The sequence below is a fragment of the Melozone crissalis genome, unplaced genomic scaffold (assembly GCF_028551555.1).
Source record: "Melozone crissalis strain CALT ecotype California unplaced genomic scaffold, PUWL_Pcris_2 ptg000039l_1, whole genome shotgun sequence".
Classification (NCBI taxonomy): domain Eukaryota; kingdom Metazoa; phylum Chordata; class Aves; order Passeriformes; family Passerellidae; genus Melozone; species Melozone crissalis.
The window spans coordinates 811,369-831,396 of NW_026535817.1; the positions used below are offsets into that span (position 1 = coordinate 811,369).

Sequence of the window (20,028 nt, forward strand, 5' to 3'; positions counted from 1 at the left end):
AAGAACGGCTTGGCTTGGGAGGGACCTTAAAGAGCACCCAATCCCAACCCTCTTTCTGCAGGTCCATAGGTGCATCCAAGAAACTGCTTTCCATACCCGCACAATTGGCTTTTCTGAACAAAGCAACCCCTGGGCTGAGAGCAGCAAGGCATTGCAAGCTGGGGCCTGGATGGCTGAAGGAAAGGTTACCTTGGTAATTGTGCAGGCAGCTGCACTTGGCCTTGCCTGGGGACTCATTTCAGGAGCAGGCCATTGAGCTTAGGGTGAGCCAAGGGCTCTCTACGCTTCCCAAAGGGAGGGGAGCCTGGGTTGAAACCATTTGCACATGTAAAGGAGCACAGTGTAAGGGGGCAGCCCATCAGAGCCCTTGTTCTCAGGCCTGGGATGCAGTTGAGGACCGTCAGAGGAGGTAGAAGGGCTGGACTCTTAGGGAGAAGGAGGGTCTCTGCTGGAAATTGGGTAGAACATCAGAGTCCTGCCTCCCACATTGAGATAGGCTGAAGAAGGCACAGCTCACAGCAACAAGTCTCTCTCTCCTATTGAGATGCTAAAGCAACGCCCCCCACCAAGGTAAGCCACCCAGAAGAGTGCTAGATAGAAATTCAGCATCAATTCTCCATCTATGTCAACATTCAAATTAGAAAAAATTGAGCCATTAAAAGTATCAGGTGCTGGAAGAAAATGAAAATCATGCACATCAATCCTAAACACTTATTACAACTACGGTCTCTAATAATTACAATGGAATTGGAGTTCCTACTGAAACTACAGTTGCTACAGAAAAATAATAATATTTTACCTAAACAGCAATGCCACCAGAATTACATGGCAACAGCACACCAGTACAGAAACCATATCAGTATTTGATGAGGAAAACACATTGGCACCACAAGTCATGGATGGCCATTTGAACTCAATTCAAAAGGAAGACAGAAATATTAAAACCTATTCCCTTCCCCCTGGCTACAGAAGGGGTCACAGCTGCTCTCCCCAAGTGGAGGCAAAGGGAGCAAATTCATCCTCCCTCCTCTGCTGCAAGGATGGGTTTTACAGAGCCAGAGCAACCACAGAAGGAGAAGCCAGGGCAGGGTGTGCTTCCTTCATGAGGAAGGAAGCACAAGGGAAGGGATTCCCTCTTCCTCCTTGGATGCTGGTGGCATAAGAACTCCCCTTACTAAACCTGGCCAAGGGAGATCAGGCCGATGCCCCACAGTTCTAGACTCTTAGTAATGTCTGGGTTTTCATCTCCCACATGTAAATATCAGTACCAGGCACAAACAGCAGAGAGAATCATGTGGACAGGCTCTCCCCTGAGCAGAGCTCGGCACGAAACCTCCCCTCCTGAAGGACTATCCACAGCTACTTATTCCAGCCCACACTCTGCCAGGCTCCACTGAAAGGATTGCATTTAGCTTTTAGTGTATAAATAAGTGTTCTGATATATAATTAATAGTAGCTACTGGCCAAAAAAGAGGTGGCTGTTTGGAAAGTTAAAGCAGTCTGTCATGAAATATGCACCCACCTCCTCTGTGCTCTACTTCCAGGGGCTGTTCCAGCCAACATCTTGTCCTTTTCCATAGGACCATATTGTGCAAGGAGGAGGCCAGGGTTCAAGTTTCAGACCCTCAGAGTATTCTTGAATTTAATCTCTCTCACTGGGGTATAGATTACCCCCTAAAGCACCAGAAGGGAGGGCAGGTGGTCAGTAATTCACAGAGAAATGTTTGGAAATGAGAGGAAAGGGCACTCTTCTAGGCTTCTAGGTAAGATACAGAAATTATACTTACTGATCACATTTGATTTTAAAGCCCTCAGAGCTTCTCAGGGTTTTTTAATTTTAACAAAAAAAAATATCAGGGCCCTCTGCCTTGATATTTTGCCAGACTACCTGCACTCCACCCCCCCTAAATAGCTGGTGTAACTATAGGGCATTTTTAGTTATTACTGCTCTATAGGCCCTATTTGGGGTGCAATTTTAAATGCCTCCACTACTCTGCCCCTTTGAGTCCTGCTGTTTAGAGTGGAACTGTGCATCAGCACAGTCCTGGTGAATTAATCACCTGCAGAAGGGCATGGTACCATTGTTTGTACCTCAAAAATCACAGTTAAAGACTAAGAGAATTTTGTGATATCCAGTGTGCACACAGCAAGCAAAGTGAGCCACGCATGCCTCCAAACACCTGACAGGCTCCCATCAGACTAACTCCCCATCAGCCTTGGTGCAAGATCCATGTGCCTGCATCAACCACAGGCAATCATTCTGCACACTTAGATTTTTTAACTGAAGGACCTCCCATAAGGTGTTCTCCCCCGTGAAAAAAAATATTTGGCAGAAAATAAAGTCTCTATGTATACAGAGTTACCTAAAACTGAGCTTTATGGATTACAAGATATTGTGTCAAATGACGAGACACAATTTTGTCAGCCCCTTCCATAACCCAGAAAGTCAGGCTGGATTTCCTTGTCCATGATACACCCTGGAGATTGTTTTTGAAAACCAAGTGGAGTTATACATTCAGCCTCCAGGAGAGGAGGACAGGGATGTAAAGACAATTCCAGCCTGATTCAGGGGCACTATGTTCAGAAAGACTGACAACCATTTGGATTTTTTTTTTTTATTCCACACTCTCCCCCTTCAACAATCAGTTAATGCCTCAGTAGTTCAATAAACAGAGATTTTTCAAGAAAGCAAGAGGTTAATCAGAGCCTCTCTATTCCATCACAGAGCTCTAATGGCATTAGTTCTAGTTCCAGTCTCTGAGCTGAGCGTGACTCAACAAAAAAATCCCTTGGATTCCCAAGCAGGACCCTTATCCTACTAGTGGCATTTCCAAATTGAACTTTATCTAGACAAAACAAAGAATAGATCTTTCAAAAGGAAACATTTGTTTGTATTTTGAACCAAGAGCAAAACAGTATCTATAGGTCACAGATGACATACCAGAAATCTCTACAGAGATCTTTCATTTGGCTGACAAAGTGGCTCCTCTCAGAGAAATCCCATAAAGCAGTGGCAGGAATAAACACAAAGGAATTTAACCAGGGTACAACAAAAAAGAAGAAATAGGAAGCAAGCACAGCAAACACATTTGCCTGCACACGAAAGCATGAATTTTGCACTGGCTTTCCCAAAAGCACACTTCGCAATATCCCTGCTATACACATCCGAACCAAACAAATAATCTTAGAGCATTTTACAGCTAATGTCCATGTAAAGGTAGAAAAGACCAGTATTCCCTCAACAAAGACAGGGAAAATTAAATACTGAAAAAAAAAATCATTGGCCTCCAGAGGGCAAAGCATGACAGTGGCAGAGACAGAAATTAAAGGTTTTACTCCCTGCCTTATCTTTTCACCATAAAGCATTTTTCCTCTTGATAGGCAAACAGTACCCCTCCAGTCATTTCAAGGTGAGAATTTCAATTTGTGTTAATCATCTTGCATAAAACTTCCTCTGACTGTCTTGTCTGCAACACTAAAATACGTTTGTCTGCAACACTTAAAGGGAAAGTCTCTTGGATACTGTAGTATTTTTGTTACATGACCACATTTCTCTGTCTAGATTAGGTTTACTGACAGCAGTCATGTGTGCAGCTCTAAGTGGTCCCCACAAAAAGCTGATCTTGCCTGTAAAGAACTGGTACTAAGACTCTAAATTTTCTTGGAGGACTGCCTAGGACCTAGTGTAGTACTAAGACTAGGAAGAGACAGGAGAGATACTATAAACTTAACTTGCTGCTCCCCAACTGCCATGCAACAGAAGCAGTGCTAAATGCAAGTATTTATGAGCAAGGTGGAAGAGACTGAATTTTCCCCTTTAGAAGGTGTTTGGAAGTCCAAGAAGCATACACACACACAAAAAAAAAAAAAAAGGAGGCACACGTGGAGGGTCACCCTGGCTTCATCTATTCTCCTTGCTTCATTTTGCTTGGAAGCCACTACTTGCCAAGCCCTGCCAGGTTGGCACCAGGACTGGTGGCTTGGGTAATGCCCCAGCCCTCACATCTGCTCTGATCAGAGATTGGTGGGACCAAACTCTGAGTCTTCTCCCTCTTTTTCTACCAAATCCTCTCAACAATAACCAAATCCTTCAGCCAGTGAAGACAAAGATAGAGATAGGGGATTCCAGTAGAAATTACTCAAAGAATAAATAAAGAGAAGCTGTTATAATGAGAATCAACGTACACAGAGTTTGAAAACTGTGTCTGACTGGCTGGAACTGGGCTTGAGCAAACTCAGCATAAAGCCCTGTTTAAATTTCATGTGGCAAATGTGCTGTATGAGAGATTAAAGTACAAAGTCTTTGTTATCTGGGTTTAAATAGACTTCCTCTGCAGTAGCAATAGATCACTACTATGTGACAGCAGTAGTCCCTCTGAAATAAGTTAGTGGCCTCCTTTTAGTTCCTAGCACAGATGTGACCACATCTGACTTGCTCACAAACAATCCCTGTGACAGGATACAGACACCACAAAACATGTTATTCAGTGAAATATATTGGCATTGGTAAAAGAGTGGACACATTTTAATTATCTCACATGGTGGCAAACATTTTTAGCTCCCAGAAAAGCAATAGGACAACAGAAAGTGTGGGAAACAATTAACTACAAAAAAAAAAAAATCATAAAGACCAAATACTTCAGCTTCTAACAGGCTGTTCCAGAGCCTGGGAATATATCTCTTTTTTTGTAAAAGTAAAGTTTTAGTAATCACCCATAAACCTGTAATCCTTGGTAAATTGTCAAAATCAATACAGAAAATCTGCAGCTACTTGGTTCTAATAGAACCATAAGAAAGGTTTTTAGCAATTTTTTTTTTAAGGCTTAGCTTTTCTACCCGTTCAGGCAACACGTACAGAGTTTGGCTACTACATTGATTGACTTTTAGGAGTCCTAGTTAGGCAGTCATTCTACTGCACAAATGTTGTGTCTCAGCTGAGTTCACAGCACAAATCATTCTGTTGGAACTGGAGAGCTAATTGACAGCCTTAGGAAAGGGGAAAACAGTACCAGAATAGATGGACTGTATTAAAACATCTGATACAGCATCTCACAAAAGTTTTATTTGAAGAGTTAAATGAATTCAAATTGGCTTCCATTGGAGCATTAAACTATGAATTGAAAAGTGATGAAGAGCCATTAACCAAGCGAGAGCAGGAGATTTGCTGCATCAAGTCAGGGCAATGTTTTGTGGGCTGCCTCAGAGCACTGCGCAAAGCCTGTTTTTATTCACCTCCATTCCCCTGGGGGGGGGGCACTGAAAGCATGGTGATTCCACTTGCCCTTTCCAGTAATCCCACTAGGAAAGCAAAGTAAGGACTCAATCCTGCAGGGCACACACTTCTGTGACTGCAGCCCCAACTCCCTGCCCTGACATTTTGGTTCTGTCATCATGGCTTTGGCACTGAGCTGCTGCCCTTCAGATCATCTCTCAACACCACCTTCTCAGCCTTTTGCTATCCTACACACATCAAGAAACAGCTTCTGAAGGCCATTATGCAAGGGGCTGCTGTTTCCAGCTCAGCCACGGGGTGTCTGAGTGACCTTGGAAAAGCCAGGCTTGATCCCTTTAATGCTGTTTAGCTTTTTAAATTTTTGGTGAGTTACTGGTGAGAAGTGGTGGATCTTAACACCATCAGTCATGCTAGAGAGACACATTTATTAGAAACTGCATTGAGAAGGTATATTTAAAATAATCATTAAATTAAGTCTGCCTTGAGAGTTAAACTGTTTTGCCTGTGACATCAAAATATCATGTGTATTGTGATAATTGTGGTACCACCACACAACATCTGGAGCTGCTCAGATGGTGAGTGTGGTCACTAACACTTATCTGTTGTGATGATCACTAGAGCCACTCTGTCATGAAACAGGAAAGACATATATAGGTTCTCTCTTCATGCATGGCTCTCCTCAGACTATACCTTAATTACTGATTGCTGGGAGCTTCCACTCCTGACACTCCAGAGAGAGCACGAGTCAGAAATTCCTGAGAAAATGTTGCAACTACTCATTATGTTCAGAAGTACCAATGCATTAGAGACCCATTAATGGTGCCATTTGGAGGAAGCCTCACTGAAACATCCCAGATGGGATATTTATGGAATTTCTGGGTGGTCCAAATGACCGTGGGACTGCTGGAAGTTAATGGGTCACAAGAAGGAAGTGGTGAGGCTGAACATCAGGCAACATTCACCACAAGGGTGGTCTGGCTAAGTCTTAAAACACATTTCTACAAGGAGCTAAGCCACATGAAATGTCACATTTGGGCTGTGACCCAAAGGATGTGCACAGGTGTGAGAAGATCCCCATGGGCAAAACTCATCTGCAAATCACCCTCCAACCACTGCTCCACCAGGGAGCCTTCTCACCACCTTCTGAAATCATCTGGAAAAGCTCAAAGTCAAAGAGAAATAGAAGTCAGAAGGGTCAAACAGCTCCCTTCCAAGTATTGTTTCATGCTAAAAATCACTCCAGCTTTCATCAAGTGCACCAGTTGAGGTATTTCAAACTCTTTGCTTTATATTCATTGATTATTGACTTCACCCTCTGGCATCATTTAGCTTTCTGAATTCACACAAGATTATATGTACAATATAGACTTGATCAAACAGGTGAAAATACTGAAAAATTGGGTGTTCAACTTACACATGATTATGCATATAAAAGAAACAAAAGAGGTGAAAGTACTGAGCAGCCTCTCCACTCAAAAATAATAAAATAGAAGTCAGAAGCTCTCCAGCCCTTATCAGCTCAGAAGCTGGCCTTATGCTAGGTAAAAAGAGTTTTCTAATACTTTGTGATGAGCTATGAGAAGCTGGTATTGAGACCTCTCTCAAACAAAGCCACATTTACAAACATAAAACACATTGCAGCTTAGTTAAGTTTGAAAAAAAAATTACTTTCAAAGAGGATGTAAGTAAGTTTTGTGAGCTCAGCCAAAAAATCTCCTGGAAACTTTTCTGAGGGAAAGAAAAGAAAAATGTGCTTTTTCTCCTTCCTAAATAACAGAAACCCTGAATTTTTGCAAATGGTCACCAGGAGTCATTTATCACTCAAATCAGGCTGCTTGTTTCTGTAATGAATGAGGAGTCTCATGCAAGGAGCAGCAAGGCAGCTGTCATAATTCATTGGGCTGGCAGTAAATGACAGGAGTCATACAAGCTTAGAAAGAAAAGAAAAAGGAAAGGCTTTACATTAGGTTTTTAGCCTAAAGGGAAGTTTTATATACAGACAATAAAGACATTCTGACTTCTGATTTATGACAGAATAAGGAAGGGGAAGCTCTGGCCTGCCTCCAGGTGAATTGCTCCCAGCAGTGCACTGTGGTGCAGACAGGAGATTGGGAATGGCCACAGTGCTGTGGAACAACCAGGGTCCTGCTGCTCTGCTGGGCAGTGCCAGCACTGCCACGCTCTGAACCCTCTGCAGATGTCAAGCCCATTAGCTCCATCCTCAGGGTGAGCCAGCACAGCTGATGGCTTCATATCCATATTTCTACTTCCCACAGGCTCAAGGAGCTCAGAGATCCTCTGCCTACCACGATCAGAGGCAAGAGGAGCTCCCCCAGCCCACACACCAAGTGTGCTGGCTCAGGCACCGAGCCCTGGGGGAAGCTGTGCCCATGGGAGCTGGCCCATGAGGAGCCAGCCTGAATTCCTGGTGCACAGCTACCACATGGCATTACCAGGGGGCTGCTTCTCCTGGCTGTCGTGCCATCAGTTTTAAATAGTCAAGTCCTAATCTCCCAATCAATCATCTTCAGAAGTAGCACGCTTTAGTCATCCATCAAACGCCTTTCTGCAGGCAAGCAGGAAGTGTTATTTAGCAAGGAGGCAGCAATTTTTAAACCTCCATTTTTCTTCAGCTGCCTGAATTAAAGACAAATTAGAGTCCCTGCAGATGTGTCTGACATCACAACAGAGCTGTACTGCAGCGTTCTGCTCTTGCTGGGCCAAGGCCCCACATGAAGGAAATCAGCTGAATGGACAAGATCTACTGAAGGACCAACCCTGGATGAGTGCAGCCTTGATTCCTCAACCAAATGCACCCAGCTTTGGCCTTACCTCTCTGAAGAGTCAGTGAGGGCTCATCAGTGACCACAGGAGCACAGGACCCCAAATACCAGTTACCAAAATGAAGCTCTATAAGTAACACTAATTATGAAATATGGCCTATTTTCATGTTGCTCAAATACATCTAGCACAGGAACTCTACGAAGATAGTTGAATTCTGGAGTGAATGCAAAGCTGTTGAACTTTAAGGAGGAGAGTTTCAAAGGCACAAATGGCACTTAACTTCCAATTATGCCTTGGAGAAAGTTCCACTAATGGCAAATTTAGCTGATTTCTTTTCATAACCTTAAATTACTTCACACCTTTTTTTTTTTAATTGAACAGTATAATCAGTTCAACAGAGCAGTTGAAAAACAATGGACAGACTAAAAAAGGTCCACTCCAATGCCAGGTTTCTTTATGCAAGTTTAAATTCTTTATCAATTTTAGGTAATTATGCATCTCAATAAGTGGAAATACTCGCACTTAATTACAACGTCTACATACAACAGATAGTAGCTAATATGAAATCTGATTATTCATATTTTGTCTCAATGAGATTTTACCAGTGTTATTGGGAGGAAATAATTAGCGATGAAGACCATACTTTTGTTTTGACTAGTATAAAGTCAGGGGCTTCTCCTGTTTTAGTAACACAAGCTATAATATTGGTGAAGTTGATTGTTTTGACAGCTTGCAATACCAGTACCCAGGAGATCCAGCAGGGCCAAATACTGAAGAAAAACTGCCATTTTAGGTCTTCTCACAAGCTATTCCCTTGCGTCACAGGTGGAGGCTGAAACATTTGCAAACCATCCAGGGTGATCCAGCGGCACATTTTTTCGAGCAGAACTCCTGGCTTTTATTTAATTTTAAACATCGGAGTCTTAATTAAGGTGTTTTACGTGCCATGGGGATTTACGACGCCTTCTGGCGGGAGCGGGGCCGGAGGCAGGGCAGTGTGCTGCGGAGCGAAGGGAGAGCCGGTGCTGCCTAGCAAAAGCAAGAAGCGATTGCCCTCTAGTGCCCAAAGCAAGCCGAGGATGCACAGCCCGGAGAGCGGGAGCTCAAGGTTCTTTCCCAGTCACCTGCCTGTCTGGTGCTGACCGAACAGGCTTTTTGCAGTCAGCTCTTTGCTGGGGGGACACATGACCCAGCCCTGGAGACTGCCCCTCCCACGGAGAGCAGGAGTCCTGATCTGATAAAGTCCTGAGGGAGTCCTCAATGCCACCCAAACTCCAGCACCATCTTGCCGAGGATGCTTCACTTGATCCGGTGTTATCTTTTGAAGGAATCTTAATTGGAGGTTTAATAAGAAGTGAAATCCCAGCAGGCAGACAATTGTAGAACAAGGGAAGCACCAAAGCAGGGCAAATGCTCTTAAGATTATCAGGATGACTTCAAGTTCCTAATGGTAGCTGTGATTCCTCTTACATTTGTTCTCTTACACATAAGAAATGAGTAAATGCATAAGAGGTTTCCTATTTCTGTCCCTACCTCACTCCCCTCTTGGCCAGTTATGTGACAGAGCAGGGTCACTACTGGAACAGCCCAGAACCCAGGGGTCTCAATATCTCCTTCCAAACTTGCAGCCAAGGAAGGTAAATCAGATAAGAGCTTCAACCCACCAGCGTCACAAATGGTCTCAGAAAACAAACTCCTTCTTTCTAAATGCTTCTTACAAGCATTTTCCAGTTTTAGGTGCAAACCTTAAGATGAATGAATAGTTTTCAGAACACAAGTCAAAAATGTAATCTGAGTTAATGGAAAAGGACACATCAACTGGGAAGGAACTGCCTGGAAAAAGCATTTCTTCCCAGCAGTTCCAAAATAGTTCATTGTTTACTGTCTCACATTGTTCCAATAAACAAACAATATCAATAATTCACAAAGATGTTAATTCCTGCTTAAATTCATAGAGCAGCAAAGGCTATTTATTTAGTTAGCTTTAACTGCCTCTGAATCATGGGGTTTATTGTTACCAGTGGCAATTTCTCATGAACTTAGGCAGAACTGCCAGGAATTGCACAAGGGCTTCAGTGCAATGAGGTTTAAGCACCCTGTCCTTGATGCATACAGGAACAGACCAGAGGCTGAGGGCTTCAGCCAGAGGTGCCATGGACCAGCACACACACCACCTACTTGCCCACCTAGCACTAAAACAGCTTCCTTGAGGTACTTCTCCTTCTACACAGCACCTCCCACTGATTGCTGAGGGAGGCAGAGCCAAGCACAGCTGTATCCCACATTAGTAGCAGCCTGCTCACTCATTTGGAAAATCCCCACAGAATCTTTATAGTTCCTAAACCGGACCATGAACTCTGATTGCTCTAAGTGCAGAATGGAAACTGGAGAGAAAGCCCTACAAATTCTCTCCTCAAACTCCTGTCATATCTTTCACTTTGGTAACATTAGTTTTTCAACCCAACACAGAATTTATACCTTATGCAGTTTAAATTTGATGCAGAATATGGTCCCAGATTTGACAAATATTCACTTGGTCCAAACGTTGCCCCTAAAATCTTCCATTGTTCCATCTGCAATAGTAACGACACATTTTAGATAAGATAAGCAGATAAGGAGACGCACATCCTCGACTAGTTTTCTTCAGAGTTCATTTCTGTATCCTAAGAACACAGGGGAACTGTTTAATGCAGTTTATCTTAATGCACCAAGAAAGCAAGCGACACTGAGTGCTCCTTGAACTACTCAGAACTTCCCTCTTTACTCACATTACCAGTATCAATCACTGGCCTTATTAATGTGTGGTTTTAATTGCTTTATGGATTTTGTTTTACTTACTCTTCTTTTACTTCTTGTTGCAGATAATGTTAAGAGTCCTCTTCATTGATTATTGGCAGCTGCTGCTCTGTGAGAAAACCTCTTCCAATTTGTCTTTCCTGATCCTTTGACTTCCCGCTCCAACATCCTTACAGCCTCTCCAAACGCCTCATAAATGCACTGCAATGGTCACATGAACACCTCGGAAAGGGAACTTCTGCAACTCCTCATTCCCATGGCACATTAGGAGGAGCACCTGGAAGAGTGCTAAGTCCAGCAGGAACTGGAAGCCCCGCCAAAGATGAATCTCATCGGGAAGCTCCACAGAAGCTTCCGAATGCTGGTCATTCTCCTGGCCACCTTCTGCTTAGCAAGTATTGTCATCTCCGCCTATTTCCTCTACACTGGCTACAAGCAGGAAATGGCCCTTGTGGAAACCACTGGGCAAGCAGAGTGCGAGGACCTCAAACTTCTGCCCTACAGGTCTGAGGAGCTGAGAACACCTAAGCCAATTGATCCCTCTAGGACTGATCCCACTGTGCTCCTGTTCGTGGAAAGCCAGTACTCCCAGCTGGGGCAAGACATCGTAGCCATCCTCGAGTCCAGCAAGTTTCAGTACCACATGGTCATTGCACCAGCCAAGGGGGACATTCCCCCTCTCACAGACAACGGGAGAGGGAAGTACACCATCATTATATATGAAAATATTTTAAAGTATGTGTCCATGGACTCATGGAATAGAGAGCTTCTGGAAAAATACTGTGTGGAATACAGTGCTAGCATAATTGGTTTTCATAAAGCCAACGAGAACAGCTCCCCCAGCAGCAGGCTGAAAGGGCTGCCCTTGCAGCTGTACAACAACGTGGCCCTGCGAGACTGCGTGGTGAACCCTCGCTCGCCCCTGCTGCGCATCACCAAAGCGCCCAGGCTGGAGCAGGGCCCCCTGCCCGGCCAGGACTGGACGGTGTTCCAGTTCAACCATTCCACCTACCAGCCCGTGCTGCTGGGCGAGCTGCAGCCCGCCAGGCCCACCCCAGCCTCGCTGCCCCGCACCACTCTCCATGCAACCGTCATCCAGGACCTGGGCCTGCACGACGGCATCCAGAGAGTCCTCTTTGGGAACAACCTGACCTTCTGGCTCCACAAGCTCATCTTCATCGACGCCATCTCCTTCCTGTCGGGGAAGAAGCTGACACTCTCCTTGGAGAGGTACATTCTGGTGGACATCGACGACATCTTCGTGGGGAAGGAGGGGACGAGGATGAACGTCAACGATGTGAAGGTAAGGCAAGAACGGGGGGATACCATCCCAGACATGGGTGCATGCTAATGGGAGTTTAAAAGGAGGCAAAGCTTATAAAAGCTGAGCAGCCCTTTTTCCTGGTAATGGCCGGAAGTGCACAAGTGCAGCCAGCAGATGCATAAACCACAGCCTGAGATGAAAAGGCATTTTTCCCACAAACATACAGAGATGCACTTATGGATGTGTCTATGTAGGGGCATACACATGTTGCACATACATAATATCTTCTAGAGGCCTGTTCTGTATTATTTCTCTCACTATTGCTGTCAAGTAGCCAGAACACTACAAGACGGTTGCCTTTTTAAACCTCACCATCACTGCATTCAAAAAAAACAAAGAGCAAAAGGAAAAAAAGAGCCTGAAGAAGTCACAGCCTCAGCAGGACTCCTAAGAGTTATCAGGATAATTCTCATTACAGACTAGCAGGTAAGCATTTAAAGTTACCAGTTACAGGGTGGAAACACATCATGCACTTGAGCAAGTGACATAACCATCTGACAGAGTGAAAGGCCCACAGACTACTCACGGGGGGCTCTTCCACACTTATTTTCCTGATTTGTTGTATCCAGGGACACCATTAAATTTGTTAAGAGTAATTCTCAAAGATGCGTGCAGCTTGGAAAGAATAGACAGAGCTCAACAGCATGACAGTTATTTCTTGTCATTTTCCACATGTGGGAATCATAGAGAGTAATTGAATCCCTAAGCATGCAATATCACAATCTCCAGCATTTATTCTGGAGGGTTTTTCCTGTAAATACCCAATGCTTTCAGGAACAATAAGCAAGCATTTTGTTTTCAAAAGCACATTTCTATTTCATTTCTAAACCCTTATTTCCATTTCTACAATTTCTATGTTCCTCAGCCTCCTCTCCAGAACTTTGGGGTAGCCAAACACCCAGCAGGAGCAGTAGTCTCACATACAATTGAAACAATTTTGCACATCAGAACAGTTGGGGTAATTCCATTAGCCACATCACGTGTATGAATGCTCATCAGGGCTGATTCTGAGCACCAAGCACTTGGAGTGCCTGGTGCCTTTGAGATCTGAGCACTGTGCATCAAGTGCTTTCTCTCTGGAAATACATGGGGAAATGCTCTGAGCAAGAGCTTGTACACAAGAGGAAACTCACTCCAAAGGCACTTGTGAAACAAGTTTTTCAGCAATAGCTTCCTGCACCTTTTTGAGAGCACCTTTCTGATGTGGTTTGCTGCACTAAGGAAGCCTTAATGTTACTGTTCCGCAGCAGTTCAAGAGCCCCCACTGCCAGCAGAGCAGTGTCCACACAGGGATTCTTGGAGATTCAGAGCTGAGCTCTCACTGGAATCACCTCATTATGCAGGAAAAAACCCAAGTCACCCCCATTACTGTCCAGCAGTCAACAACATTGCCAGGCAAACCTTTCCAGCTGTGCTTGGCACAGCAGCCACACTTCTGCGCTCATTATAGGAGACACGGCAGAAAACTCCACATCCAGGGGCTGCGGTAAGAGCTGGATGCTGTTAAAAGCATTCAGAATTATATTTATGTGCTGCTTGCCTTTATTCATCTGAAAACCAAATTCAGTCCACGCTGCTGAATAACTAAACAATAACAAGGAAAAACATCTGCCTGGGATTCAGACATTTTTCATTTTTTTTCCAAGCAATGCATGGTGAGCCTTCTTTCATTCATTATGTTTGAGTCAGGGTACAAAGAGAAGCTTTCATTTTCCCCACATTTCTCAATGCCAAATTAGCAGCCCACCTTCCTCACAAAAACACCAGAAGTGCCACTCATGGGATAAATCCCCTCCTCACCTCACACAAGTAATCACACCACAAACACTAACCACAGGGAGAAATCTCCTGCAGGCACAAGCTCAGAACGAACCTTCCCCTCAAGCTCTCTTTTGGGAACAATAAAAAGTTTATCTCCCATTTTTAGATGAATGTTTCACACATAAATCCGCCCTGCAACTTGAGCACCCACAGATACTCTGTCCTCAACGTTATGGATTTCATTTCAAACCTGGCAGAGATTTGTTCCTCAGGGTAACTCACAAACACTTGCCACACAAATCAGTCTGCTCCTACAGACTGGACATTCCCAGCATCCATTAACCCCACAGAAGAGAATCCTGTTAATGAGCATAACACTGAAAGCAGAGTGCACTTTGGTTAGTTTACAGAAAAGGGTAATTACAGCCAGTTAGGGAACAATCTCCCAAGTCACTGGGGAAGGAGGCAATTAAGAACCAGCAGACCTGCCTTCACCCTGTAAGGCACAGCAGCTTTGCTTGAGAGGCAAAAATAACTACTTAGGAGGCTGATATTTCAGTGATGGCAAAGCCTTGCCCTGCCTTTGGGAGGAGGGACTGTGGCGGCTCACAGAGAGCAGAGATTTAGGGACTCTCTGCTAGGCTCTCTAAAGGTGCCATGCCCACCCAAACCCCTCAGGAATGCTTTAATACCCAGCCAGTCCCTTGATAGCAATCTTGGCAAAAACAGTAATTAAACAAGTCAACCTGTGCCTGTGTAATGACTTCCTGCAACCCAAATGTTCTTATTCCCTCACAAAGCCATTTGTCAATTAGGTGCCTCAGGGAGATAAACATATATATAGACACACACACACTTTTATAAAGGGTGGCATCAGCTACAGAAACAGAGATTAGAGAACGGGGTTATTATGGGCTCTGTTTACCACAGAAGATCTCCTAGTCCCTGGTGTTGAAGAAGTTGTGCAAGGTCATGTCTGGCTAAGTAATTAACAGGAACTCAGCAGAGCCACAGAAAGCTGTTTTTCCCAGCTTTGTGGAGTTCTATCTTGAGCCTACCGAGCCTCTGCAAATGAATTTCTCCCTCTCCTGCCTGCCAATACATTATCTCAGTGCTTGATTTTCAAAGGCAAAAGAATTCTTCAGTTAATTTGCAGAAACAGTGAATTTGTGTTCTTGTAAATGATACTGGGTCCCAGCCACATGAGTCCAGTATCATTGGCATCAGTGATTTGGCAAAAAACCCCTGGAAATGTCTTTTTATGCTGTCTCTGGGAGAGCCACACAGAAAAAACACAAAGCTTTCACCCTTAAAGTTTGCTTTTAACTGAGCACAAAGAGGGCTGCATTTCCCAAACAAGGAGTAACAGCTTGCTGAAGTATTGCTATTTTTCCTGTTGCCATAGTATGAGCCAGTACAATATTTACTCACCCAGGAAGAGCTCCATGCAGCCACCAGGGTTTTCCAGCACCTTTCACAAATACACCCTCTATTGTTAACTCAAAAGCCCTGCAAGAGCACAGTGCAAGCTAAGGCATTTATCCTTCAATAAATAAAACAAACAAAAACCTACTCCAAATGAAACAAAAAGCTTTAGCTTTTCACTTGGTACCCTCCTCTCAGCCCCAGGATTTAGACTGCAACAAACCTCCTTCTGGGTGGAGTCAGAACCACCTGCTCCCCTCTCTTATCCCACTCTTCCAGCTGGAGCTGATGAGATAATCAAGGAGAAATTGCCTGTCCCAGCACCACCATATCCTAAAGCCCCCTTCCCTAAAAGCTCAATTTCCCTTCACTGTAACCCCTCTAATTGTCACTATAGGGATGGGAGGATCCTGGGACTTTCTCAGCTGCAGTAAATGATGGAGCCATGCTTGGGAATGTCATTTCTGTTAGTACTGACTCCAGGCCTCCCTTCTCCCTGCAGCCTGTCTGCCTTCTCCTGTTGCCTTCCCCCTCTGAGCTCCACTTCCTTCAGTGGAAATAACAATTTGTCTCTGACACCCCCTCACTGCCACAGTCTGCACTTTGTCTTTGACCTTCATCATCATTAAAATGCCTGGAACACTTAAAGCCTGTGATTTCTGGCTCATTTTAGTGTTTTCAAGACAAAAATCATGTTGCAGTTGCATCTTTCCTGGCAATTCCAAATTAAAGAGTACTGGAACAGCAGGGAGCTGAGCTCAACCTCTCCATCGCTCCAGCATATGATTATCCCTGGTTTTTGTGCAAGGACAGCTGTTTTCAGGTGGAACTACTGGAAATGTCTGGGCCCCATCACCAGGCATGGCAGAATGGTCAGTTGTGAGATAAAACAGTCACCCTGATACCCTTTTAATCATAATAAGCCCCTTCCAGTAAAGGAACCATGGCCATGGCCAGCCCAGGGAGAAGATGAGCCCAGAAACCCAGAGCAGAGCCAAGCATTAGTCACTGAGCCTGGGTGGCACTTCTGTCACCTTCTGAAGCACTTGAGAGTGACACAATGAAGTGGAGTCTGCAGCTCCCACTTTTGGACAGTCTTAAAGTCCTTAAAAATTAATTCAAAAAGCAACTGAGAGGCATTACATGAAAGCTTTAATAATCTTTTTTTTTTTAAATGGGAGTCCCTGCTCCATTTTGTTTCATCAGAGATGACAGTTAATTCAATATTTTCCTTGTTCAGGTCTCTTGAATCACCCAATTCTTTCTGTAATAACTTGAGTGTTGAATACTGCTCAAGTGCCTTGTCAAGACACATCAGACAGAATGTTTCATTCTTCTTTTGTTTCAACAGGGCCTGTTCCTTCATTCACAACTTCAGTAGCAGTGTAGTTAAACACCACAATTCCCTTGGCACCAGCAGAACCTGTATCCTTCTCCTTGGCAGCCTGATGGATTGACTGTCTATCCAAGGACCCTCCTGAATTCTAATAGATTTGGGGTTTTCTCATCTGCCACCTTCCCACTCAAAATTAGGTCATCTTCAGAGTGTTTTATAGAGTCTTGTCAGAAAACAGATTCTGGTGGCTCAAATTTTCTACCTCTTGAATTTATTGAACAACTATGTCCCTAGCAAGATTTTCCTCAATGTTTGAAAACTCGGTATTCTTCTGTCCCAGGGAACACACTGGTGTTTGGTCTGTAGGGTTCAATTTGGTATTGTTTGTACAAGCAATTCATCTCAGAATAATCTCTGTTAAACACAGAATTAATCTCAGATGTTTGGGGTTTTTTCCCCCAAGGAAAAAAGTCTAACACTGCACAGAACAACAAATGAATTATTTGAAAAAGTGAGAGAAATCATCCTTCATTCTGGCTATAAGAACTTAAGAGAACTTCATTTTGAAAAGCATTTTAAAATTTGATGTTTTAAAAAATGTCACAATACATTTTATAATATAGAAATGGCAGGTCTTCCAGGTCAAATTCAGATTTCTGGTGCTCACATTTCTGGTGCTCGCAAGCTGACTTGTGTCACATTGCTCTTCTACACTTGCACTGATTTCCTGGATTTGTACTTATTTCTTGAATCCTTTCTCCAAACTAATTCTGAAGTCATAGGTTATAGCAAAATGGAATATATCTCCAGGATACACGTGGTACTCAATTTAGCCTCACTTAGGAATCCATAGGAGCCAAAAAACACATCTGCTTAATATCAACCCCTCCAGAGACCTGCATTAACCTGAGCTTTAAAACAATACATATTTAAAAGTTTAAAAGGAGCCCTAGCAGCTGCTTCCTGCACAGAAAACAACACTCTGAAATGATGGAATGGCCTTGTAGAAGGGCCAGGCAGTGCAGACCGCAAGAGCAGTCATAATTATTGCCTTAAAAGCACTTGAAGCAGCAATAAACACATTAGCAGGAGCCCATCTATAATGCAGCTCCTTCAGCAGCGTTACTTAAGTGACTTTAAATAAGCCTTTGTCATCTAAATGGGAGCAGCAGGAACACTTGGAGCAAAAGCTCAATTTAACACTCTTGGCATTATTCAAATGATGTGCAAGTGGCACTGCTCAGGAAAAGGGTGGGGACAGGGAGGGATGGACAAACAGGTGAGAAACTGAGAAAATCTCCCAGAGAAAATGAGAAATTTGAGACTTCAATTACTTAGCAATAATTAACCAGGAGTTTTCTGCCAACCTCTGTGTCACAATCAAGTATAAAACCAAATATTTGACTATGTCTGGCTTCAACTCCTTAGCCCTATCCATCCATCCCTATACTTTACATACATATGCTCACAGAAATTGTCTTAAAGTCTTTGTCTTTTCTGTGAATATGGCCAAAGATCCTTTCAGTTACTGCTTTTACTCCCAGTGTTCTACACTTCCACCTGCCTTCTTCCCATCCAGGCAGAAAAAAACCCCAACAAAGTACTACAGAGTTTTTTTCACCTCATGGGAAATTCTAATATAAGACTATTTAGGAATTTAACTTTGTCATTTTGTGTCAACAAAATTTCTAATGTTAAATACGATAATTTATAACTTAAATAGTCACACCCATTTTATAGATAATATCTTAATATATTAAGTTAAGTTAGTTCACAATTTCTCTCCAGAAATGTCAGGGAGAAAACAAAACCATTTTTATTCAATTCCATTAAGAATTTCATTTTCAGTATTTTCCAGAAAATTAAAGGACAAGCTAATAAGAATTCCCTGCAAAGCAGTGTATTAGTTAAAACACTTCATGGCTTTCCTTAGGAAACAAAGCCATGGATCAAGTATTTTTGCCCCTTCAGAAGCACAAATTTTACATGTCCTTTACCAAGCCATGACAATTTCTCTAAGTATTTGTAAGTCTTACCCTTGTCTATGTTTCTGTTCTTTCTGCTAATTACCAGCACTCTCTTAGTCTGCTGTTCCCATTTTCCATCCAGACAACACCCAAACACAAGTGGGATCTGTGGTGTGGGACACACTCAGCTTCTCTGGCACATCACATCCCTGTTATTTTTAACACATCTGATCAGAAAAGGATGAATCTCTTATCTCAGAGTTTAATTTTTTAATTGATGCCATAATTTAATTGGAATTTTAACATTTATTTTAAAAAACCCCACAAACTAAATCTATTAAAGCTAATACAACCCTCCCAATGCTTTCTGACAAAGGTATGGAAATATTCAAAGAGTGAGAGGTTAGGATTTTAATTTTCCTACCATCCTACTTGTTTAGCCATTTATCCTTATACTTATAGATGGGTGGAAAATCCTTCTAAAATGGCAAAGTGACAAGGCAGAGGAAAATGCAGTTTATACTCCAGTTACTTGATCAACCTGGATTGCTCCACTGAAACAGCTTTCTGTGGCAAAATGTTGATTTATGAAATGCACAATGTTTCACTGCAATATGATTCAAACAAAATTGTGTTCTGCCAGCTCATCTGCTCTGGCAGACTAAAGGAAAAGGGGGCAGTTTGTAGAATATTAAAAAAATAAATTCCAAAGATCATAATTAAATGTAGTCTTGGAATTGCTGATCTTCCAGAAATTAAAAAATGCAAGTAATTCACAATTTGCTGAGACATTCCTTTAATACAAGAATTTCAAGGAAATGGATATTTCAGGTTTTTGCTGCCTTTTCATTTTACTTAAGAGACAGAATTATTAACGTAGCTTTTACATTACACATTAAATCTAAAATACCAACAACTGAGGCAATTCCTTAAAGCTGTCTCAATATTCCACTTGAACTGCTGGAATTGAATCAAAATCAATTAAATCCATTGGCTTCAGCACCTGTGTGTTTTTCACCCCAAAACATCAGCCCTTCAAGTAAAAAATGGTATTAAAAAATGATGGAATTCACATTTTTGACAGCAGACTGTATTTGCCTGCCTGGTCCAAATCTGATGAAATATTGGCTCTTCAAGCTGTCAGTGATTCTTGATAGCACAAGTGCTTTCTTTGGTGGAGATCCAATTGTTTTTAGAGGGCAGCAAGTTGTACCTGCGGAAAAGCAGCCTGGCGAAGAGCAGGACAAGGGAGACAGGCTCAGGGGATGAGGATCAAAGTGCTTTGTCCATTTCCCAGTAATATTTAATCCCTGAGGGCCACAAGACTGGAGACCTCCTTTGTAATAATATTTACTGTAGGTTTTTCAACAAATTAGCACAAATGTTTGGGAACTGAATATAC

At 43.0% G+C, this 20,028-nt stretch overlaps 1 protein-coding gene across 2 annotated transcripts in view; it reads left to right on the top strand.

Annotated features, from left to right (window-relative positions):
- Positions 1 to 20,028, top strand: part of LOC128941881 (bifunctional heparan sulfate N-deacetylase/N-sulfotransferase 4) — a 65,155-nt gene that overhangs the window by 2,901 nt on the left and 42,226 nt on the right. For both annotated transcript variants that reach the window (XM_054283885.1, XM_054283886.1), the window contains exon 2: positions 10,879 to 12,116. In XM_054283885.1, coding sequence (XP_054139860.1) covers positions 11,136 to 12,116 — 981 coding nt within the window. In that variant the 5' untranslated portion in view covers positions 10,879 to 11,135. The remainder of the gene's footprint in view (positions 1 to 10,878; positions 12,117 to 20,028) is intronic.